This window comes from Scatophagus argus, chromosome 19 (genome assembly GCF_020382885.2).
Source record: "Scatophagus argus isolate fScaArg1 chromosome 19, fScaArg1.pri, whole genome shotgun sequence".
In the NCBI taxonomy this organism is placed as follows: Eukaryota; Metazoa; Chordata; class Actinopteri; family Scatophagidae; genus Scatophagus; species Scatophagus argus.
Genome location: NC_058511.1, coordinates 5,791,453 through 5,815,899, shown reverse-complemented (window position 1 = coordinate 5,815,899; position 24,447 = coordinate 5,791,453). Strand labels below are relative to the sequence as shown.

Genomic DNA, 24,447 nt, shown 5'->3' with positions numbered 1-24,447 from the left:
TAATATGCTGTCATTTCCTTTAGGTGCCTGATGAAGAGATGAACGGCATAGATACTATCAGGTAAGCTTCTCCCCCCCTCTCTCTCTCTCCATCTCTTTCTCTTTCTCTCTCTCTCCCTGCACATATCTTTCAGGGCTCCATCATCACGCCCCCGCTTTCTCCCTGTCTTCTTCCTTTAAGCTCCTTCCCTTCCACTCTTCCTCTCTGTCTTTCCAGTCTCTCTCTCTCTCTCTCTCTGTCTTCCCTCTTGTCTCAGCTGCTGCTGCTGCTGCTGCTACTGCTGTTGTTGCTGTTGGAGTGGCGTGGTGGTGTTGGAGGCGGCGGCAGTGGGGCGGTGTGCATGTGGTGGGGTTTCACTGAGCTCTAAGGGAAAGCTGGGTAAGCCAATCCAGATAGCATAGAGGGGGGTTTTCTCCATTCTTCCGGAGAGGATCAGGCAGCAGGATTTTATCTCTCCGTTTCCAGGATGAAGCTCTGCGTGAGCGGAAGGTACTGCTTCAACATTTGCTGGCTTGGTTGTGTCTCTTTGAATGTGGGTGAATGTGTGTGTGTGTGTGTGTGTGTGCTCATCTGTATGTGAAGTGACTGCACTCACAGTGTCAGTTCGTGCTCTCTGGCTATTGATGTAGTGCTGCTGGGAATGATCTGTTTGTCTGATAGTTTGTCAAAGATAAAAAAGGCTGTTTTTCTGTTTTGCAGAACAAGGCTGACCGTTGTACGCAGGGAATCTCTTGACTAGAAAATTCACTGCAGCGTATGTGACGTTACTGTAAAAGGTTTTCTCTAAGGGATCAATTTAACGGGTTTTTTAAATTAGTCTTGAATGTGTTAAGGTGGTAAAAATGTCCATCTATGAATCTAATGTGTCTGATTCTGCATGATCCCATCCTGTCACCTGTCGGAATGCACCCATAACGCTGATTAATTACTCTGCGTGACAGCGCTGCTTTACCAGTGCGAACAACAAAGCAATAGTAGCTCTGATTCATGATTTTTGTGTATTTAAACAGGCCTGACAGTCTGAAACATTAACACAAAGCCTAAGCGATAACAGAACTGATGCTTTTACATGCCTGCATAAACCGATTTTAATGAGCTCATTACAAAATTACAAGTGTTCGCCCACTTTTCCGATTAAAGTTGCATTACACGGGAATTAAGGCAGCAAAGCAAACATGACGAGATGCAGGAGAGGATCTTTTTTTTTTTTTTTTGCAGTACTCTCCCTTTTACCTCACTGTACAGTAGACACATAATTGATACTATTACTAATGAACCATTATTAATCCGGCACAGATGGAAATAGATCCCGAGCTTTCCCTTTTGTGTTCGATTACCGATGGTATTATTATGATTTCAGGCAGATTAGAGTTTAAAAGCCGTTTAACCAGCCGATGAGGGGTAATTAATCTGACGGGGTGTTTCTCCAGTATCAGACATCAATTGTCCTCACCTCTGTGTCACAGCTTTAATTGAATTATGGCAGCTCTGCCGGGATAAGAAGGGGAGTCCTGTGCCTTTTCTCTTCGCTCTTTGCTGAATAAGAAATAAGGGCACATGTGGCCTCTGAAGGAGCTGTGATAAGGTTAAACAGGAAACTGGATCTACCTGAGACTCTGACCCTGCCTCAACATCCCAACCACCCCCCACTTCCACCCCACATCTCCAAGATCCCTTCCAATCTAAGTGATGAAATGTCCTGCAATCTCTTTCCCTCTCTTGCTTTCTCTCTCTTTCTCTTTCTCTCCCTCTCTCTCTCTGTCTTCCCTTTTTGCAATTTCTGTCCCTCCCTTGGCAGGGCTCCTGCGTCGGGACCCTGTGGCGGAGATAGATATGTAAATTTTACATGGAGACACATTGGAGCAGGAATGTTCAGATCAGAGGAGATCTCTTGGTTGGATGAACAGATTTAAAGTTTTTAAGAGTTTCTAAGCTGCTGTCAGAGTATTCAAGCTAATGTTAAACAGCTTCTGCTGAACACAATTTGAAGTGTTTTATTTTGAAAATGAGATCGACACCATTTTAAATAAAAAGAAAGTGGCAGCTGCGCTTCCTGGATGATTGACATCCCCAAAATTGACTGCTGCTCTCTGAAAGAGTGATGATCAAATGGCATCCTTGGGTGACAAGAAAACAAAAGTTTGACACAGTTTTAGGGTTTTCATCAAACATATTGTGAGTGGATTCAAATCACATCAAATTTAAAGTCTGTATTCTTCTTTGAAACTACCATCATTATACTGAAAGGAAATGTTTATTTAATATCAGCAATACATTTGGAGCACTATATCGAAGAAGAAGAAGAAGAATCAACTTTATTAGCAGTATATATATTTTTACATACACATACTGAATTTGACTTCTGCATTTAACCCATCCTTAGTTGAAGACACATGCAACACCTGGCAAATTACATGCAGTGTGGAATTACACCTTTGCAGTTTGCCAGTAAATATCCACAAAAGTTCAAATTATTGAATGTAGTGTGTGCCATTAAGATCAAATTTACTCAATTTAACAAAACAGCCTGACCTCAAGACTTTAGAAGCTGATCTGGAGCTTTTTTATATCATATTAAAAATGATATTCAACAGCAGATGGAGCTTCCCATTACTCACTTAAATGAAAAAGGAGATGTGCAAACCGAAACATTTTTGAGCACTTTAAGGAGTTCTCTTACATGTTGACTTAAAAATTACGTTTAAATATTCATTTTTCATCTTGGAAATAGCGGTTGCAGTATTAGATTATTTGTGATGAATTAACAATTAGATCTGATGGACATCCTTGACCTCAGTAATACTGGCATTAGGCCACTGCAATCCTCTAGAGCAGCTAACTGCTCCTTGACAAACAGTATATCTCCAAGTTTCAACACAGTTCTCTCCAGGATGTTCCTTAACTTGGTGTCTTGATGGCGGTGGTGCAAAGCTCTGTCTAATCATATCATCATCGTATCATCATATCAGAATCTTCTGTCTGCATGGTGTTTAAGGATATAGCATAGGATTCATATCATTTTTATACTCAATAAACCCCTTCCACTCTGCATGGAAGCATCTGGGATAATGAATATGGGATAAGGAATAATTTCACATTTGGGGAATGATGCTTATTTGCTTTCTTGCTGAGAGCTAAAAGAGACAATCGATACCACTCTCATGTCTGTCCCTTAATTATGAAGCTGCAGCAGTAGCGACTGTTAGCTTAGCTTAGCTTAGCATAAAGACTGAAAATGGAAAGATACTCCTACCCCTGGCTGTTCCTAAGCTAAGCTAACCAGCTGCCAGCAGCAGCTTTATATCAAAAGGACAGATAAACTATTACAGAGGTGTTGATTAATTTTAAGCAAAATAACAAACTACTCCTATAATTTCAGCTGAACCTCACCACTTCTCTTCAGGTGTTTGTCATCAGAATTATTAAAACTGTCAAAAAATATTCAACACCCCAGCCATGGCATCATTCCAGATGAATTAGGCGTCCAGTGAATCACTCTTATTATAGATGAAGTGGTCATACAGAAGAGCAATAGCAGACAGTCATGTTGAAAAGTGGTGTGGGAGAGAGGCTGGTCTGAAGAGGCTGCGAGTTAGTTTTGATCTGTGGACAGTGCTGGTCTAACAGGCCGATGCTCTCCTCAGTCCTCTGTCTGCTGAAGCACTGATAGATCCTCTGGGGGTCATTAAGTACGTCTCATCATCTCAACCTCATTATTTCTCTTCTCCTTTGCCCTCTTCAGCACCAGCAGTCAGATCACACAGGTCAGATTTATTCTTCGTCCAGCAGTCGGCCATGTAAATGGCTGTATGGCCGCCGCAGTTGTCATATTTCATTTTTTGGTAATTCTACTTGAACTGAATGTTTACACAGCAATCTACAGTGTGTGTTAAGTTAGCCACTTGCTGAAATAAGAGCACATGACACAAATTTGATAAAAATCTAACTTTGTTTACCAGCATCTGCGGTGCTTATAAGTGGTTGTAATCGAACAGTGCTAAATGTTTAACTACCATTTAGCTAATTACTGTCTAGCATTTAGCTAAAATGCTAAACTCTACAAACCCTTCACTCTACAAATGTAGATTTAGAAGCAGTACAAGTGGTGTCATAAGGCCAGCAAAATGAACACAACATGCCATATAGTGTGTGTTAGGTGATTCAGTAATATTTATAACATTAGCGACCATAAGCTAGTGGTCAAACCAGACCAATTGAGGCTGTGGCAGCAAAACGTTTTGCATTTTCACGCTTAAAGATTAAACTTTTCAGTTGTAAGAAGAAAAATTCTATTTCCTCTTTCACAGATTACAGATTGTCTCGCAACAGAATATAAGAACTCCCTTTCAAATTTTTGTTTGTCTCTGACAACAGCAGCGGGGGTGTTAAGGACTGGAAAGATCCTTTCTTGAGATAACACCTTGGGAAATTGTACTCATTTGCTTTCTTGTTCATAGAAGTTAAATCAGAAGATCAGCACCCTTTATCCATTAAATTATACTTACTGCCAACAGGCGTACAGGTAGCCTGCACAAATGAAAATTTTACGCACAACTGTAAGCGGTCATTTTGACATTTTGGAAGTACAATTTGTTTCTAAATGTGTCTAAATTAATAAAATATAAATTAGAAGTAAGCTAAAAAAAAAAAAAATAATAACCATTAGCCTACTTTATAGAGGAAAAGTTTGACATTTCCAGCTTACAGTTTGATGAAAAGATAGATGCCAAAACATCTTCTTAACATGAAGTTCGCATTAAATGCTGTAGCCTTGACAGATATGAGAGAGGTAACAGTCCTCTCATCTAACGCTAGGCAAAAAGAACAATTAAAAGTAGGCCTAAACATTAATTTTAAGAAACACAAACCATTTAAATGTAAAATTGCAGAGCCATTTCAAAAAAGGAGTATGAAACTGTGAGGGAAATTTAAAGGACATTAAACATGTAAATTAATGTCATCTTCCTGATTTCTGTTGCTTGCCTGTGATGATCCCCAACTGGAAGACACAGATTACGCACTACACTTTTTCATATGCCGCTACATCATTGGCGCTATGCTGGAAAGCTCTTAGTGCTGTATTGCTTTCTATATTTTTGCAGTATAGTCTCTTTTATAAAGGCTCCATTCATGCGTCTCTGAGTTGAGGGTTTTTAGGCTGCCTCTTGAGAGTTATACATGGACCAGTAAGTACATCTGAGCCGCCTGCTATATGTGTATAAGAGTATGAGGCGCGCACACACACACACACACACACACACACACACACACACAGAGATACATGGAAACAGCGGCAGATTTGCAGAGGTGGTTCTTTTGTTCTGTCTAATTACTACCTGTCCATTCAAGCTCCACTTGTAAACAATATGTTGTGATGGTGGGAGTGGGCAGAGTGCTACAGTATGTGTATGTGTGTGTGTTTGTGTACATGTCTGTGTATGCACCTTCCAGTGAGTTTGTTTGTGTCTGTTCTATTTTTAATGAGCTGAACCCCTTTGAAAGCTGCTTGTGCTTCTCCATCCCATCGCTTCTTCGGTTGTGGCAGCAAATGCTGGCCTTGTTTTTAAGTTTTAAAAAGAAGAAGAAAATGGCCAAATGCCACAATATTCAGTGTTTTAAGAACCCAGCAGACAGACTTGGGACTCTTTTTTTTTTACTTTCATCTTCATGGAGAAACTGTGAAGAAACACCAGGGAAAGTTTCAAAACTGAGTGAGAGTTTTAAGTGTAACCGTGTGGATCCTCGGGTGGGAGAAGGCGAGGTCTCGGTGGCTTAGCTAGGACGGCTCACAGAAGGATTCACTGGCAACTTAATGTGATTTTCTTGTCCGGAGGCTGAAACTTTTTTTTTTTTTTTTTTTTTTTGGACAGAATATTCTTGTGTTTGTGTGTTTAATGTGCTTAGTGTGTGTTTGTATATATATATGTGTGTGTGTGTGTCGCTGCTGCTCTGGTATCTTGCCTCCAAACTTCTATTTATTTCAATTTGAATAATTTATCAAAAAAAGACTCACAGATTTTGCTAAGCTTGCTGTTTCCAGTCTCCATGCTAAGCTAAGCTAACATGTTTACCAACATGAGAATGGTATCCATCTTCTCATTCAACTCAGAAACTCAGTGAGTAAGCACAGTTCCAAAAATGTTTAACTCATTCATGTTACTACTAAAAGGGCCTATGATTTAACTAAAACCCCTTTACATTTTGTGCGCTGCCATTTTTTAGTCTAAATTTTGTTCTGAGGTCGGACTCAATTTGGTCTTTCTGTTGATTTTCAGCTGAACCGAACTTTGCATATTTTTGTGTTTGTTTTTGGAGCTCAGTTAGCCTCCATCACCCCTTTCCGCTCATCCTAAAATCCCCTCGGGATGCTTGTCGTGATTACACACTCCCCTGTGCCGAGTGCCATCAGCAGCACATGAAATCCGTTTTGCGCGTCATTATCCCCTGCCGCTGCTAATGATGTTGGTAGTTGGTGTGTAACTACTTAGTTGTCTGCTTCCGAGTTAATCAATGCGGGACAGAAAACAGCCATGAACGCACTTAGACTCACAGAACAGGAGAATCTGAGAGTTGATGTGTTCTTTTTCTTTTTTCCTTTGAGGAGGTTGAGTCATACTGTACATGTCATTGGGCTGAGTGACTGCTGCAGGTCAGCTACCTTGTTAAACCGAAGGCATGCGGGGCAGAAAGAGTGTCTTCTTCGTCTTCTTTCTCTGCTGCTGCCTCTGCTGCTGGATGAGTCAGCCACTTGGGTTCCCCCGCTCTAATGCTCAGGTCTGGGCCTGTGATAAGGGCTTTTCCTGAGAGTCTGTCTATCTGCAAGGTAGATGCAATCAGGAATGCAGAAAGGGAGAAACAGATAGACAGAACAGGAGGGGAATAGCAGAGGAAGAAGGAAGAGAGATTATGATTTTCAATGGAGACTTCTCACCCACTCTCTTTGCTTTTTCTCTCTAATTTGGTGATGGTTTCTCTGGCTTGCCTGTCTTTGGCCAAATTACAACTACTCTTGCTAACACCCCCCAAAAATGCTTCCTGTTTTTTCCCCTCTTTTCCCCTTTGCCTCATGTTAATGTCCTCCTCTTCTACCACCCCCTCTTCCTCTTCTTTTCAAGGCTCTGAGTTCCTCTCAAATGTCAGCATGGCACGAGTGGGTGGCAGGCAGCACCATCTGAACGAGCCCCGTCTCTGCTTTTGCTGCAGTGTGAGGATCGGCTAAAAGGGAGAAGCAAGCGAGTGAATGAGCGAGGGGGTGAGAGTTATTGCGTGTTGGCAGCCTGACAGTGGACACCTGACATGGCCTGAGATGTGTCGCTAACAGCTATCCTGTTTGACTTTCATGGTTGGCACTGCTGGTTTATTTCAGTCCTGGGAGAAGAGAATTGAATAGGCAGAGATGATGCCGCAGCACACACACACAAAAAAAAGCACACACACAAAAACACTGGAAGCACACAGGTACTCATGTACCCAGTGCATGAGTACATACTCACATGTGTAAGCTCACACATTGCTACATACGAATCAAGAGTGTCAAGCACATACATGCACAAAGACATGCTCACACCCACCAAATCTTACGCACACAAACACACACACACACACACACACATATCCAGAGCCCGTGTGCTATGACTCAGAAGGGAGCAGCTGGAGCAAAGCCTCCAGTGGCGGTGGTGAGCTGTCACCATCTGGAGGAGTACATGTCTCCCTGCCTCCTCAGCCAGCAGCATAAATCACCTGACAACAACTTGATGTCAGAAGTCCAACATGTTTCTGTGTTTTTTAGCTCACATGTTCATGGAGTATCTATGGATACAACATCTGAAAACGTGGCTGCACCCAACTGCAGCCACATCCACAGTCCGTCATTGCTTGGTGTCCGAGCGGACAGTCCAGCGCACGGATCGGAGGAGCTTTGATCAAGCTTTGACGGGCCGTCTCATCGAATAACCCGCACCATTTGTCTCTGGGTTGCCACCTGCACTTGTGTTGCAGCCATGCAAAGACACAGGACACTGAGGGGTCAGCTGAACTGTTTGGAAAAGAAGATTCAGTGTATTGGCCTTGTCAAACTGCTTTCATGCAGACTGGGTGGATGTGTCAGTTCACGTCCTTTGTGTTTGGACATATTAGGAGATGAAGATATTAGGACTGCAAAAAAAGGCTTAAAGGCTTTGTTTGTTTTTACCAGTGAGTCTGTCTTCTTGTCACAAAGGCCTTTCATCAACCACCAGTGGTTGATGCAGCCACAAAAGCAGTATAAATCCAACAAATGTATTTTATTTTCTTTTAAGGGGACCAAGAATATGTTTTCTCAGTCAGCGATTGGGATTCTGCATTAAAGCAAAAAAAAAAAAAAAAAAATTTGCTAAATTTAGAACACTTAAATCATTTCACATGAAAGATTTCTGTATTTCTTTTCTTTCTCTGTGCCCTTTTCACTGGTTTGGCTGTGACTCAGATGGAGAAAACTGATGACTGGCTGCTAATCTGTTCCTCTGAATTTAGTGCTGTTTCCGTTTCCTTTTCCTGACAAGCACAAACCGGTGGCGAAAATTGCAATTTTAAATGACTATACTGCGGGGTGTATATCGACTTTACCCTTTCAATCAGGATCCCTCGTTTAACCGTAGTTACTAATAGTTGCCAACCTTTGTGTTTGCTTTGTTTGGCAGGGTCAACACAGGTAACGCACACAGTAACTCTACAGGCCAGACTTAACTGGTCTCCTTTGGAAAAGTAACACACATGACGGCTCCCTGTGGTCAACCCCTATAAACACATGAGAGGGAAGGAACACAGACAAACCATGAAAAAGATATACATTGGCAAAACCGCCTTAAAAGTCCCCCGAAATGGCAGCAAACATCCAAAAAAGAGGTAAGAGTTGAAACTCTCCGACGCCATCTCTCCATCAGTCCTAGTTTTTATCTGTTTGTCCGTTCATCCGCCCACGAGGTGTCTCCTCTCGCTGCCCAGTGGTGCTAAAGCGGCCTCATCCCACCTCTCCGTGCCCAGAAGTCATGCTGCCTCGTCATCTCATCTCACCGGAATGAAAGCACTCATTATGTCTGACTCAGCTCCCGTTCACGGAGGAGGTCACTAATGGGGGATATTTCATCCCTTGAGCCACTCCACGTAAACGCATCCTATATCAAACAACAAACACCTGTATTCCCCAGTGAATGTCTGCCACTCAGAGAGAAGCAGGAGGTTGGGGCACTGCTGGGTAATGCAGCACTGTAATACCAGCCAGTCAGCTGAGACGTTCACTGAATGACTCTGTAGGCAGGTATTATTTAACTCACTGACTTCGTTGTAGATGCTGCAGTTTTCTTTGTGAATCGAGGCAATCACCTGAAAAACAAACAGACATTTTGCATCATTATCAATTCATCATCCATTTAGTGGGTTTATTTGTACAAAAAAAAAAAAAAAACGCTAAAGGATAGACAGCACCACAGTTTAGAAGCACAACTTAGCTGACTGGCAACCATAATAAGAGGTGTGGTGTTGTGGTATTAAAAGTGTTGCTCGATTTCCACCTCTAGCTGTCTAATTCTGTAATGGAGGCCTTCAGAGCCTGTGATGCTGAAAAATAGAGGTTGCTGCTATCAGTAGTCAACTGTAGTTTATTTTAACACTGACAGTGATCTTTCACTGACTTTTTCCAAGAAATATTGTTGCCTAAACCCAGTCATAACTGTAGTGTGTCAGATTGCAGCACCCCCATGGGAGACAGTTGACAAAATAGCTTAATTTGTTATTTAGGCATGAGGATGTAGAGACAGAAAGAGTGTCTAAGACCTCAGACAACAGTGAGAATCCGAGCAATGTGGAATACATTGCAATGCATATTTTCTATGAATGATTTCATTTTTTTTTTTTTTTATTCAAGTGTCATGCAGCTGAAGGTGCCCAGCCCACATGAGATTGCTTGCCACTACGTATATTATCTAGAGAGGCTGGAGAAGACAAAAAACAAAGAAAGCAAGCCAGTACGTTCATACAAACCCATTATGCACCGCTAGGCATTGTGTGTTCGGCATATGAAGCAATTCATATTTCACAATATTCATATTGCATAATTTGCAAGAATGTCTGCTACTAATAATTTGGCTAAAGTGACGTACAAGACACAACATAGACTAAAATTACAGAGAAGTGACTGTACTGGTAATAATTTGTTTTATCAAATGTATAAAATGTGAACTGACCCAGTCTGCCTCGCAGAAATATCATCATGCATATTAATGAGCTGAAAACTTGCCTGAAAAAATTCAAACAAACCCTGACTTCTGTTTGTCTTCCTCAGCCCCCACCCTCTGGATCTATGATCTTGTTAAAAGAGAGAAAAATAGACAAAGAGAGGAAGTGAAAAGAGCGACCACATCTCCATCCGCTCTCCGCTATCTGTTATCTGGCTGCAGATAGAGTCATTACCCTCCTTCCTCCATCTGTCCGTCAATACAGGGTCCATTAAGCCCAGCCGTGCACACTCAGATCCATCACGGCAAAAGACATTTCCTCTTTTCCCACTCATACTTGCCCTTTTATTAGATTGAAGCCCAGGTAATGCGCATACTCTGAAAATAGTCATCATTGTGCTGTCTTGCTGAATTACACGTGCTGTTCCGTAAATCTGAGCCTTCACAGTCTATTCAAATGATATATTAGAGTTCATTGGCTCATATTTCATCACAGATTACAGCCTCCCCGTTTTATTTTTTCAGTGGGACCAATCTCACTGATGATTGGGTTTCTGTGATGTGTTGCAGAGCTTTAATGCTGAAGAGGAGATCCAGCGCTCAAAGATCTAATCTAAAAGCTCTGTATTATCCTTGCTTACCCCTGCCTGGATTCTTAATTAGAGATCTGTGTTTTGGTCCCATGTTTTCTTCACACAAAGCACTTTCTCGCACAACTTTTCTGCTTTTATCACCCTCTCATGATGTTCTCATAACCGCTGCATGGCTGTTCAGGGGTGCGTTAAAAAGATATGTGGACCATTTTAAGACCATCCAGATATGCATATACCCAAGTTACAAGCTCGTTTCCTCCACCATATGCCCTGAACACAATCATCTGCTGTGTATGTGTGTGTGTGTGTGTGTGTGCTTGCAGCTCATTGCTGGAGCAGAAGGAGGACTTACGGAAGAGACTTTCCTACACAACACACAAGCTGGAGCTGCTGCAGAGCGAGTTTGACTCCACACGGCAGTACCTGGAGACGGAGCTGCGCCGGGCACAGGAGGAGCTGGACAAGTTCACTGATAAACTGCGCAGGTACAATACAGTGGTGGAAAAAATGCTCAGATACTTCAATGAAGTAAAACTACCAATACCAGCATGCATACCACAATATGCATTGTGTAACAATAATCCTATTGCCCCTTGTATATATGTATATATATTGTACATATCTTTTTATATTGTACATGTCTTTACAATTTTTATATTTTACTGCTTTTGTTACCTCCTTGTTTTTATTCTGTTGCTGTTGATTCTGCTGTAATGCAACAATTTCCCTTATGGGATCAATAAAGTCTATCCATCCATCCATCCATCCATCCATCCATCCATCCAGGTAGCTAACTGACTAACTAGCTATCTAATACTCCATTATGAGTCCTGAATTTAAAATCCTACTTCAGCACTTCACTCTTCTAACATGGTCATACTCACGATAGACAAAAAACTATCGTATACATTCTATTCTTGTTATTATTAGTATTATTATTATTATTATTATTTAATCTGGACCTGTTGCTCACATGTTGCCTTATACAGTACGACCTTTGCCTTTTGAATCACAACGTGTTATAAAGTGTTATAAACTGATATAAACTGAAACCTTCGCTTTATCTCTGACTTGTATGCTGCTGAGCCTGCCGCTGTGCTTCTTTTCAGTCCGGTGGGGCTCTCTGGTGGCTACTGTATACAGCATGTGTACATACAAACTATTACCTGTAAGTGAGTTAATGTCGTTTTTTGTGTCTTTTAGAATACAAAGCAGCTACTCAGCACTGCAGAGGATCAACCAAGATCTGGAGGAGAAAATCCACAGAGATGTAAGTGTTTAAGGCTGTATACGTGTGTGTGCTCTGTGCGGGCCAGTGTGTGTGTGATGTGCTGTGTCCAGTCCCATGCTTGTGGTTAAGTACCTGCAGACACCTGTGGAAGAAAAAGAAGCACGTGAGCGAGTCCTGGAGTTTAGACATGGCACAGAACACTTAGAGAGCCAATTTGAATATGAATGTGCCCTGCTGTTGGTACCACTGATGTTAATTATGGCTTATTACAACTGGCTGTCCTCCTTCCAGTGGCAGAGTGATAGCAAACCCATTGTTCCTCGTTGCCCGGCGCCACACTTCATTTGTCAGACATTTGCTTTTGCCGGTGGAAAGATACAATTAACTCAGCCCGCCTGAGAACACCGTATGACAATCAGGTGTCTTTGCCGTTGAACGGACAGAAAACGCCTGGCGAATGGCCAATGGGTTTGTTACGGCACAAGATAATAATCATCACAGCCGTTATCGTGATGCTTCAGCAGTGAGATACCACGTTAATAAGGAGCTGAAGGTCACGTTGCTTTTTTGTTAGAAGAAAATTGGTCATTTTTCTTCTTAAAATACAGACCAACGGCTTTTTTTTTCTTATGAAGCATCCTCATCAGCAGTTATTGATTCATCTCACGTACTTCCTCCTCAAGGGTGAGAGAGGTGCTGAGTAAGTCTCTCTGTAAAGCTTGTTTACTCAGAGGCGCCACAAACCCATCTGACCCTGTGGCCCTCCACAACTACAGAGAATGTAATTACAAGACAGATAAACACAGTGATATACTTTGAGTGGGCTTCTTCGCACACAGCTACGCTGTTCAAAGGAGGGGGAAGTCTGAAGAGAAAAGACAAAACTTCTTTTTTTAGTGAAGCGGCTTTGTAATGCAATAACCTCAATGAATTGAAGTGTCGCACAAAATGTCCTCCACACATGTGCTTCATAAAGACAAACCACACCGGTAGCCTCATCAGCCAATGAGAAAAGGAAATTTACTTCTGTGGATTGTTCAGTTTACTGACAACATGTTTTCTTTGTTACTCATAGTAACCAAAAAGCTGCTGCATGTAAAAACTGCACTTAAAAGTTTTGTTTGGTTGATTATTTTATGATTTAAATGTTCTGGTTTTGTGTTTGATTTGCATGAATCTTTGTTGGTGAATCATGTTTGTCATTTGGACAAAAAAAGTACATCATATGGAAGTAAGTAAAAGTGATGGGACACTTGACCAACTGTTACACCAATGGGGATTTTATTCTAAATACACAAGACTACAGTTTATCCAGATGAAAAATGGAAATAATAAATAAAGTATGTACTGAATAAAGTAAAGTGCAAGTACCTTGACCTAAAAATGACCTCTCCCAAACTATTTCAGAAGGCTGGAAGCTCCCTGCTGTTATTGTCTGACACTAAAATACACTATGTAGACATAAGTATTGGGACACCTGGCCGTTACACCAACATGGACTTTAATGACACCACATTCTAAATACATGGACAGCCTTGCAGTCATAACATCTTCCACTCTTCTGTGAAGGCTTTCCTCAAGATTTTGGAGGGTCTCTGTATGAACTTTTGCCCATTCATGCAGTAGAGCATTTGTGAGGTTAGACACTGATGTTGGACCAAAAGGACTGACTCACAATCTCTGTTCATCCCAAAGGTCTTGGAAGCATAGCATTGTCCAAAATGTCTTGGTATGCTGAAACATTAAAATCTCCCTTCACTGCAAGTAAGATGCCGAGCCCAACCCCTGAGAACAGCTCCATAATGAGTTGTGTCTGGATACTTTTGTCTATATAGTGTAACTAAATTAACATAATCATAAAGGATATATATGTATCCCCTCACAAAATGATAACAAACCTGGATGTAGACAAATCAGGGAAAATGCGCTCATTGGTTTGCATTACTGTAACGGGGTCGCTTTGATGAGTGTTGTTCGGTTTGAAAACTTCAATCAAATCAATGTGAGAATCTGAGTTCTGGTGATTTCTAAAACCGCTCTCGTCGACAGTCTCAGCACCATGACGATGAGAAGCGAGCACTGAGCAGAGAGATCATCGTCCTCAACAACCACCTGATGGAGGCAAAACTCACCATCGAGAAGCTACAAGAAGACAACGTAAGAGCCAATTTTATTAGCTCAGTTTTCTCTCTTAAAGGTTTTTGTTTTCTCAGTGTGGCCTGCCTGTCTAATCTAATGCTAGACAGAAGAGAAAAAAATAGGAATTATCCTGTACTTACCAGACTGCTCAACTGAGGTTGTCACAACAAAAACACACAAGCATTTGGAAACACTTTTTAACTCTTGCTAACTTTCATATTGCTGCACAAAAGCTACAAAAGTGTGCAGCCTTAAATAAAGTCAGAGGAGATGAAAATACTTCCTCCTGTGAATATTCATCCCTAAATGTTACGTGTTGTCCGACATTTGTGCTCATCTTATGACTCCGCAGGACCTGTACAGGAAGGACTGCAACTTGGCTGCTCAGCTCCTCCAATGCAACAAATCTATTTACAGGGCCCAGCTCTCTGAGGTGAGCCCTACGCTGACTTTTACACCACACTCAGTCTTGTGATGAAGCACATTTTTTTTTACATTTTTGTTGCATGCAGTGCAACTCACCTTTCTAAATATTTTTTTACAATTTTAAATTTTATGTAAAGATTTTATTGATGTCAAATCTACTCCTGAGAGCCCAGCACATGTCAGCTTTAGAAAAAAAAAACAAAAACATGCAAACAGTCATGTTTTAGTGTCACCTGGAAACAGTTTCCATTGACTTCTATGATAGGTGCAACATTTCTCTGTTTGGCTGTTTTGTGTGTTAAGCTCTCACTGTACAAATCCGTAAAAACTTAGGTAGCCTTTAACAATAGTGTACATTAAAATTTTTACTACACAAAGGTCACAAGCAACCTTCTTGCCCCTGCATTGAAAGTCATGATTGCTATTGCTCATGTATGAATGAAAAAAAATCATCTACATTTTACCATATATTCATACAATTGTTCTATGTCTTGCATTTGTGAAAATGTTTTTGCTTCTATATATTTTTTAAAGTATTCAAATTATTACATATCCATTACATTACTATAACAATCATATTTTTTTTCCTTTTATATTTATTTATTTTACAAAATGACAGCATGTCCGCAAAAATTGCATCGGAGGCAAATTTTCCACTAACTTTTTAGGTTGAAAGGTTATATAACATTTGTAATTTTCATTGAATGAATCTTGTCCTCCAAAAGTAATGCCATGTAATGCATTTATTGTGTCTCAACTGAAGGAAGTATCCTTAAGATTTTACAAATTGTCAACATAAACCACATTGTGCTTTCATTCTTGTTAATTTCTCTTGGCCCTGAACTAAAACCACATGTGGCCTGTGCCGGGTTTAGTTGTCATGTCATTGTTTGGATGAGCATGAAGCTCTGGGGGGAATTACTTTAAGGTGAATTGTGCACGAACGTGAGGGACAGATAACTGCTCAAGGGGCTAAAACTACAGTATGTGGAAAAATGTAAATGGAGAGCACGGCAGCTTCGTCACACTCTCCTGCTGTCGCTTGTGAAAAGAGATGCATGTGGTTAGTGATGAGTGTTTTGATACCAGGCCAGCTTGGCGCCACTTTCTGCTGCATCAGCCCTGGGCCCATGTGACAAAGGGTTGATTTTAAAGCTGGCAAGTGTACACGAGGTTAAAGGATGCCTCGCCACGTTTTGCCCATATGGCTGAATGGAAATATCGATGCAAACTGCAGTTGGTTCCCTGACGCCCCTATACACTAATGTCCAAACATATAGGCACCCTTGCTATGTAGGATTTGTTAAAGAGTGAAAAACTGTTCTGCAGACATGCTGCCAAACATAACGTGGTGGGGAGGGTCAGAAGCTGTACATGCACTCACTGTATGTCCACCCAGGCCTGTAGGTGGGAGCTAATCGAAAGCGTATTGATGAATGGTGCTGCAGTATTTTTGTGATGTGCCCCGGCCGTTCAGCGCCTACTGAAAGCGCTTCAGTTGTTTGTTTTGCTGCAAAGCGAGCACAGAAGAGGGATATAAAATGGTTCGGCTCTCATTTCTAAGCACCACATAAAAACTAATTGTGATCTTGTTCAAAAGAGGCAAAAATGAAAAATGTGTCTACAGTAATTAAGCGGCGTTTAGCTTGTCCTAAGTTGTAAAAGAAAAAAACTGTTACGCTAAAATGTCTTTTCATGTTGTCTGCAGTGTTTGTCTTCTCTCTATCTACAAAGTTATAATTAGCTTGCCTCTCATTGCCAATTAGGAACAACTGACTAGGTTTCTGTTGATGATGTGCTGGCCTAATGCTTGTTGCTATGGAGAGGCACAGATAGTGGATAGAGGCTTTTTTATTGAGAAATTCTCGCAATAGTGCAAAGTCTTTCTTTTCCTCTGTCCACCTTTCATCGTTTCTTTTTTCTAATGTTTCTAATCACTGAAAATTACACTTTTTTATTATCAGAATCACACACATGTAATGATCCCAATCAGATCTAATGCACAGGTGTTTGTTGTGGTGACATCACCTCCCGTAGCCTTCTATGTGACATATTGACACATATCCTGCAGTGCACAGGGACAGGAGCGACAATACGTTAAACTGAGAAAGTATGCTGTAGTATGAACTGGATATCTTTTTATAAATTTTAATGTCCCTTCACAACCATAGTTGAAAATTGTAAGAGAAGCTGGAAACAGTCTTTGTTTGCTTGTCAGACCAGAGAGGTTGTCCTTGACTGCACTGTGAGACACCTCCACCGACTGCTGATTTGGAGCTCAGCAACCAAAGACGACCTGCGGCACAAAACTGACAGTGATGAAAGTTCAGGACCAGTTTGTCACAATGAAACCTGGCACAAGACACGAGCACTGGAGCAAACTTAAATAAGAATATCAAGAGCAAATACCTATACACATTCAAGACAGAATTAGAATAAAAGATGGTTTGGCGTAGCATTATTGTTTTTAGTTTTCTGTTTATCTTTGATAAAAAATTTGAGAATTATAAACTTAAAATAGGACGTCTATTTGACCAGGTGTGAAGGTAATATTTACCCAGTAAAATTATTAGATTTCTAAGATCCAGGAAGTGAGGAATGAAAAAGATGTTTGAGAGACTCTAGCAAAGAAGAAAACCTTGCAGAGATGCATTTTCAAAACAAAACAGCAGTACAGATAGACGGTGCGAGCTGATGATGTGTTTTTGTTTTCCACTGTTTCCTGTTTACATTGTGGTGCTACAATTCACCAAGCATTTTCAGCTGGTGACTTGATGTTGTGCATTCTGACACAGACTACGACTGAGATTTTATCTCATCATGCAGTGTGATATTCAGTAAACCTACCCAACTGTCGCACAGTCACCATTCATGTAGACAGAAACAGCCCCGGGAGTCTTTTGCAGTGCATTGGACTGCACAGTGCTCAAGAATTTATTTACACTGAACAGAAAAAGGTGCTCAAAATATTCTATGAGGATTTCAAAGCCTGTAAATGTTGATAAATGTTTTATTATGCAAAATCCTCCTCAAAAAAAAATCCCCAGCAGAGATAGTAGTGAGCTCATGCTATATTACAGCTCCATCTGTTGGTACAGCAACACTTATGTTCCTGCCCTTCTCTCTTCTCTGACACCTCTAGTTGCCTGCTGATTTGCAGGAGCGGCTGGCCATGCACATGGAGGAGTCCCCTCTCTGTCACACATACCCGGACACCGTCCCGGCCTCTCTCATTGCCAAAGTGCTCGAGAAGCCAGACGAGGCCTGCAGCAGCAGCCAGGCCTCCCGCTCCCCAAGCCCGCAAACCCAGGACCATGCTTTTATTTTGGAGCGCTTGGGACCTGGAGAGCGACTAGGGCTCCGCGCAGCCTACAAATCTGACTTGTACAGTAGCGACACGGCCCTGTACTGCCCTGAAGACCGGCACCGTGAGAGGAGGCCCAGCATGGACCTCCACGGTCAGAGGAAGCTGCTGTACGGGCCTCAAAACTCCACAGACAGCAATCCAGAGGAGGGCTCGGTGGGGCTGAGGGCTGGTTTCTCCCAGGAGCACTTTGCCAAGTTCCCTGCCACACTGGGTGCAGGCTCCAGCTCCTACTCCAGCTTCAGTGGAGGGGGATCTGAAGACAAAGGCAACGGGCCGCCCAGCAGTGCAGCTTCCTCCCCACGCCACCATTCCCTGTACATGGACTGGAGAGATGCAGGGGATTATGAGAGAAAGAGTGACTCCTCCTGGGAGAGGGACAGTCCAAGAGGTTTTGCCAATGCTCATCCCTTCCAGCAGACAGAGCTGAGCCACCACCAGAACGGCAGCTCTCCTGTCTACAGTCGCACCATGTCCTCCTGTTTCAGTGAGCCCTACGAGCCGCTCCCTCCCTCTTCATCTCCAAGTGTTGCCTACGGAGACAGTCGTCGAGGCAGCACGTTAGCCCCAGAGGAGGAGGAGCTGATTGGCAGATGGAGGCAACTTAGTGTGGAGGACCTAAGTGCCCACACCTACCGCAGTCCAGGTCGGGCTTCACCTTACAGCTTCTCAGAGCAGCACTTCTCTGTCCGGCCTGCCAAGATCCGACTTGGGCCGCTTTACAGCAGCTTCCAGGAAGGGGCAGACTATTACCATCATGGGGATGAGGATGTCATGGACCCGGTGTGGGTAGCCGCAAGCCCCAGCCCAGAATGCAGTCCAGGGCTGCGGCAGGCTCACAGCCAAGCCCACCTGTACCGAGCCGAGGACAGCCAGGGGTCGGAGCACAGCCTCTACCACTCAGGGAGCTCCAAAGACAGGGAGGGCAATGTGGCAGCTGGCGGCCAGAGCACGGATTATGTAGACCCCAGCCCCAACAGCTCCACCGAATCTCTGAACCAGAGAACCCTGGAGATGGCTGCAGAAATGCAGCACTACCAAGTGGAAATGCACAGCCTGCCTGCGCAGGCGAGCCAGTCTCCACCTCCGGCACCACCCCCTCCTCCTCCGTACAACCAAAAATTTGGCTCCCTGGGCCTTTCCAGGAAGGACAGTCTGACCAAGGCCCAGCTTTATGGAACACTTCTGAACTGAAGGACTTTCCGATCACATTTAACCTTTGACAGGATGCTAGACGCAAAGCCCTGCTACGTCCAGCTACACCTTGCATTAGCAAGATTGTTTTGATAGAAAGTGTTTTGAATAGAAGCCAGTATCACAAACATGTAACTATTGCTGATTATTTATAAAAAGCTTTGATTGTTTCACTGTGGCTGGCGACAGTTTACTCTATAATTGTTCTGAGCAAGTAAGTCAGTGTCAAAAGAGCTGAATGTGGGACAAGAGGAGGAGAGGAGCTCAAATGGCCCATAAAATTTGTAAGATTGTGTATGTAGTTAAACTACAAATGTATAAATATATACTTATAACTAAAAATTGAGTGATATATTTTGTATGTAGCTGTTAGCAAGAAATACATCCAAAACAATCAAACAAAATGCAAATCTTCTAGGTGAACGTGGAACTTGTATATAAGATTGCCAAGCTTATATTCGAAAACCCTGAGAAGCTTTTTAAATGAGAAATGATGGCCATATAAATTGCACACAGATTTGTTTCAGTCGTTATTTTTAATCGACGGAAACAGCGTTGGCCTTGCAAGGATTTAAATGTGAATGCTGAGCATAGGAAGACGACAAAGACAAATTTATCACTGAAATGAACAATGTGAAACATACATTTTGTTTTGCTTCTGTTGATTGAATTTGACACTATTGCTGGGTGTGTTATATCGTTATTGATGGAACGTTTTGAGATCTGTCTTAACAGTCTGTTTGACTTTATTTTTGCTCTTATATATCCCACAGAGAGGTTTTGCTGCCCCCATTTCTACCTCAGATTTGGATGCCCACACCCCATCAAGCCACTGTAACCCTGTTTCTTTAACAATGATGCATGTTTATATATTTTGGTTGTTTTGATCGCCTAATAAAGCACAAATTATACATACAGGCTCCAAGCCTTTCTTTAACGTGGGGATATGAAATGGATGAAAGACACGTCGTGTTTTAATGGCACTCTGCTTTAAATTACAGTGGCATATGATCGGCTGTTGTTTTAAGATAATTACATGTCAGGTTGGGTGATTTGAGGTGAATTTGGAAGGGGACTAACGTTCATGTGGCGTGTCCCTACTGAGTCACTACGAAGCCCTGCTTTATCACTTTAGTGAGTTTAACAATATGTTATCAAAAAAATGATTTTTGCCAAGATCAGCAAAATTCAGAACAGAAAGGAAGTTTGTTTGCATGATCCATGGAGTCATCAAGAAAATACTACAAGGAAATATTTGTTATGCTGTGAGCGTTTGTGATATTAATCCCAGTGAGCAACAGCTAATACTCAGCATATGGCAGTGATTTACTTTTCTGCTGCGCTGAAAATAACAAACAGTTGTCCTATTAGCATATGGAAGACTTTTAGAGAAATGATCTCACATGTCTTACACAAGTTTTCATTTTCTAATCATTGCTGAAACTCCTTCCAACTCCCTCGTGCCAAGGTGTGACATTTTTATGTGAGACTGAATCCATCCACAGGAGGGAGCCACAGAGCAGCAGCTCTCCTCCTCCAGACAGAAATACAGAAAGCATTTACACTTCAAACACATCAGCAAAGGGGAAACCAGAATAACTGCTCCCGTCTTTCACTTCGTCTTTGTTGCACTGCAAAATACATGCTGAAGTACGTACAAATTCAGCATTCGTGTTCAACAGCTGAACTCCTCCTTTTCAAATTGCTCTGAGGATTCGCAAACCAATAATGTGACCTCACAATGGAGAAAAAGGTGCCAAATGGGCCTGACTTTGGTGAATGCACTGAGGAGATGAGTTCTTTCGTTTGATCGTGCGGCGTGTGTGAACGTCTCGTCAGGTCAGTGGCATAAAGAAAAACGCAGACTGACCCGGATAAAGCAAATGAGCTTTAGTTGAGTTGTTGTTACCATTTACAAAGCGGTTTCCACTAAAATGTTGACTTGAAAATAGTTATGATTAAGCACCCAGTGTGTGCTCTTAGCATGTTCCCCCATCTTACTGAGTGATGTTTGTGTACACTTCAGTAACTGGGTTACAGCTTTCTCCAGTAAGCTGATTTTGTGTAAACAAGCAACCCTTTCCTGTAATTGGGGTAGGGGATTATAGAAACCTCATTGCCCCAGATACATTTTCCAGAAGAACACTCCAGGAGTTCTTGGTAATGTAAAAGGCTATCGAGGTGATTTTAATTGGCTTTCTACATGTGTATGACAAGGACTTCAGATGGGTGAAGGCGATGGAGGAGCCGGTAGATGAAAGAAGAGATCTTTTCACGATGCAGCTTTGTTTAAACCATCATTCTCACATGTTTTAATTGAAAGCTTTATACACTCTCTGATCAACACGCTGCATCATATATTAATTTACACACTCCATTGGCAGAATGTCAGTCAATTAATAGTTACATCCCCAAGGTGGCAATCTGTCTTTTTATAAGCCATCTCTTGCAGAACAGTGTCTGCTGGGGCCACTAGAGTTCAAGTATTTTCATCCGGGAACACTTTCATCCTCCCAGTTCTCCACAGAACTGCTCAGTTATCAAGCCCAACCATCCTCCTGCTTATGTCCCACAGCTTCTTGGCTGCCTGGTTATCTGTAGCTTTGGTCATCAGCTCCTCCTCCTCACAGTTAGCGAAGCACTTCCCCGACACTCCCTCCACCTCGGGGGAGCAGGCAAGGTAGAGAGGAGTCTGAGCCCCCTCCAGTGGACTCTTGAAAAAGACTAGTGAGGCGAGGTAGAACAGAGGCTTTGCCAGGAGAGGGATTTGAACATGCCTGCCTAGTCTGGTCCTCACGATGCCCGGGGTGAGAGCATTGACTGAGACCCCCGTACCCTCCAGCTGATGAGCCAGCTCGAGTGTGAAGAGCAGGTTGGCCAACTTGCTCTGACTGTAGCAGAAAGACTTGTTGTAATTCTTCTCGCTGTTCAGGTCATCGAAGTTGATGTGGCCGTACTTGTAAAGCTTGGAGGAAACCACAACGATGCGGCTGGGGGCTGAGGTCTTCAGGAGGTCCAGCAGGAGGTGAGTGAGGAGGAAGTGACCCAGGTGATTCACACCTAGCTGCATCTCAAACCCATCCTCTGTCTTTGTGTAGGGACACTGGTAGATTCCTGCATTGTTGATGAGCACGTCAATCTTGGATTCTTCCTGAAGAGTCAAAGAAAGAAATTTAAATCAATTATGACTGCAATTTCAGCATATAAACGAAAAGATTCAACAAAGAGTAGTAGTCTAGTAGTTGCATATTCCTCCTTAAATACCTGGACATACAACATATTTGTTGTGCGTACAGCTACAACGCTTAGTCCATAAACCAATTAAGTGATGAACAGAAATATAAGGTGATAATTGATTAATCACTCAAGCAATTTTTCAAGCAAATATCCAAGTTCCAAGTTGAAGTTCTTGCCACATCCTATGTACAGTAAACTGAATATTTTGCAGTTTGGGACATCTGTGACTCTGGCCTTCAGGAAACTGTGATGGCCATTTTTGATTTTTAGTTTTACACGCCATATTGATTAATCGAGTAAATAACTGGCAGAATAACCCAGGATGAAAATAATTTGACTTATACCAAATGAAGCCTCCAAAGGATGTTTGGATCATCTTAAGTGACTGACAGTACATCTTGGCTGAATTTTAAAAGACAGACAAAGGCCTTCATATGAATTATTCTGCCTGGGAACCAAACTTTCCTGTGGCAGTAATTAACTAATGGATGCTGCCAGACTTGGTCATCCTGGCCATCATCTTAAAAGTTATCAAACTGATATCAGGTAACTGTGGGTCGAGGGCCGATACTGAAGTTCAGCACCAAGGACAGTCCCCATGCAGACACAGTACCTGTACTGCACTCCTTTGTACAGGACACGACAATGACTGGAAAGACCCAGACAGGAGCAGATTCAAAAGCTAAACTGCACTGTGATTTAGGCTGGAAATAAACTGTCCGTGGATAGCTTCGCCACGCCGACTTTCTTCTCCCAACCTACCTCATGAATTTCCTCACAAAATTTTCGGACTGATCTAAGAGAAGCGAGGTCCAGGTGTTTAATGACCACCTCCCCCTGTTCTGCTCCCGCTTGGTTCCTGATGTCCCTGGCTGACTCCTCGGCGCTCCGCAGATCGCGACAGGCCATGACGACCCGGGCTTGGAGCTTCAGTAGCTCCCCAGCCAGGGCCTTCCCTATCCCGCAGTTAGCCCCGGTCACGATTACGGTCTTTCCTCGCATGGTGTCGGAGGGGTACCGGAGCAGCTTTACAGCTTTCTGCCGAGGGAACAAGCGACGCATAAGGAACAGGACCCCACCGCCGACAACAGCGGCAACCAGCACCGCGGTGGACATGAAGGCGGTGACGGTGACCGATGACCGGTGAACATAAAGCCCTCACGATGGCACGCAGTGTTATGTGTCAAAGTTACAAAATTACCCCGGAAGTACTTTGAGCAGCGTAACCCTATATATAATGTGCGTGTTATGGTATTCTGTCATATTTGTATTTTTGCTAAGTAACTTATGACTTTAATTAAACAATTTTTTCTGAAAGGTAAAACAACTCAACGCAGCAGCAGTGTAGCTTATGATGCTAGTCAGCAGGCTAACAAGCTAACAGCGACAGAATCTCAGATCCTTATAAATCTACTTCCGGAGTATTTTCGTGTTTTCGTTATGCAAAATATAGCGTTACACTTGTTTATTATGTGATATGATAGTGTGATATAGGGTCTGCTGTCTGGGTTATTGAAATGGCTTCTTTTTAAAATAAGCTGAAAGTTCAAAGTAGAATGGTCATGGTATTTCATATTTCTTTACCCCTTTCTGTATCGTAAGCAGTAACCACTAGATGGCGCAATATGAACACTAAACTTGATAACAAGGTAGCCTGTCTGTCTGTTTTAGCACTTCTTCCTTCCTTTGGTGAATGAAAAATGCTCACACATAGAGTAAAATATACACTTTGTCGTTTTATTATATATTGGCTTTATAAGCAGAGACACAGCTGCTGTATTCTGTTAGAGTAGCTGGTTGGTGGATTTCTGCTGTATATCTCCAGATCATATTCTATCTATTTTGCGCTCCTTAAATCTGCAGTCTCTTTTTTGCAGTGGTATAATGTAAGTAAGTACATTTACTTATTTATTTCTTTTCATGCCACTTGTACTTCTACCTCATTAAATCTCAGATAAATATATTGTACTTTTTACTTCGCTACACCATTGTGTGTACTATTGATTAGACAAGGAAAGCATTGTCACTTAGTGTAACAAACGGTTAATCAA

At 42.3% G+C, this 24,447-nt stretch overlaps 2 protein-coding genes across 4 annotated transcripts; one reads left to right on the top strand and one right to left on the bottom strand.

Moving 5' to 3' along the window:
- The first annotated feature begins 318 nt into the window (after positions 1–318).
- On the top strand, positions 319–20,073 carry si:dkey-174m14.3 (uncharacterized protein LOC563117 homolog). 2 transcript variants are annotated; one of them, XM_046373278.1, is made up of 7 exons: positions 319–490; positions 8,680–8,884; positions 11,129–11,290; positions 12,009–12,075; positions 14,086–14,193; positions 14,528–14,608; positions 17,744–20,073. In XM_046373278.1, the coding sequence occupies exons 2-7, from the start codon at positions 8,787–8,789 to the stop codon at positions 19,157–19,159; spliced, it is 1,932 nt and encodes a 643-aa protein (XP_046229234.1). In that variant the 5' UTR covers positions 319–490; positions 8,680–8,786; the 3' UTR covers positions 19,160–20,073. The 2 variants fall into 2 exon arrangements, with proteins under 2 accessions (XP_046229234.1, XP_046229233.1); XM_046373277.1 differs by lacking the exons at positions 319–490; positions 8,680–8,884 and having other exon boundaries at positions 8,897–11,290.
- A 1,370-nt stretch (positions 20,074–21,443) lies between these two features.
- On the bottom strand, positions 21,444–23,832 carry rdh14b (retinol dehydrogenase 14b). 2 transcript variants are annotated; one of them, XM_046373316.1, is made up of 3 exons: positions 23,713–23,832; positions 23,159–23,622; positions 21,444–22,310 (listed from the first exon to the last, which is right to left on the bottom strand). In XM_046373316.1, the coding sequence occupies exons 2-3, from the start codon at positions 23,510–23,512 to the stop codon at positions 21,693–21,695; spliced, it is 972 nt and encodes a 323-aa protein (XP_046229272.1). In that variant the 5' UTR covers positions 23,513–23,622; positions 23,713–23,832; the 3' UTR covers positions 21,444–21,692. The 2 variants fall into 2 exon arrangements, with proteins under 2 accessions (XP_046229272.1, XP_046229270.1); XM_046373314.1 differs by having other exon boundaries at positions 23,159–23,799.
- Positions 23,833–24,447: the final 615 nt, after the last annotated feature.

Bases quoted from the DNA above. Each gene is read 5' to 3' on its own strand.
- si:dkey-174m14.3 (XM_046373277.1), top strand. From the start codon at position 11,004: ATGTGGACCATTTTAAGACCATCCAGATATGCATATACCCAAGTTACA. The intron at 12,076-14,085 runs GTAAGTGTTTAA...TCTCGTCGACAG, and splicing joins AGGAGAAAATCCACAGAGAT to TCTCAGCACCATGACGATGA. The intron at 14,194-14,527 runs GTAAGAGCCAAT...ATGACTCCGCAG, and splicing joins AGAAGCTACAAGAAGACAAC to GACCTGTACAGGAAGGACTG.
- rdh14b (XM_046373316.1), bottom strand. From the start codon at position 23,512: ATGTCCACCGCGGTGCTGGTTGCCGCTGTTGTCGGCGGTGGGGTCCTG. The intron at 22,311-23,158 runs GTAGGTTGGGAG...TTGACTCTTCAG, and splicing joins TTTGTGAGGAAATTCATGAG to GAAGAATCCAAGATTGACGT.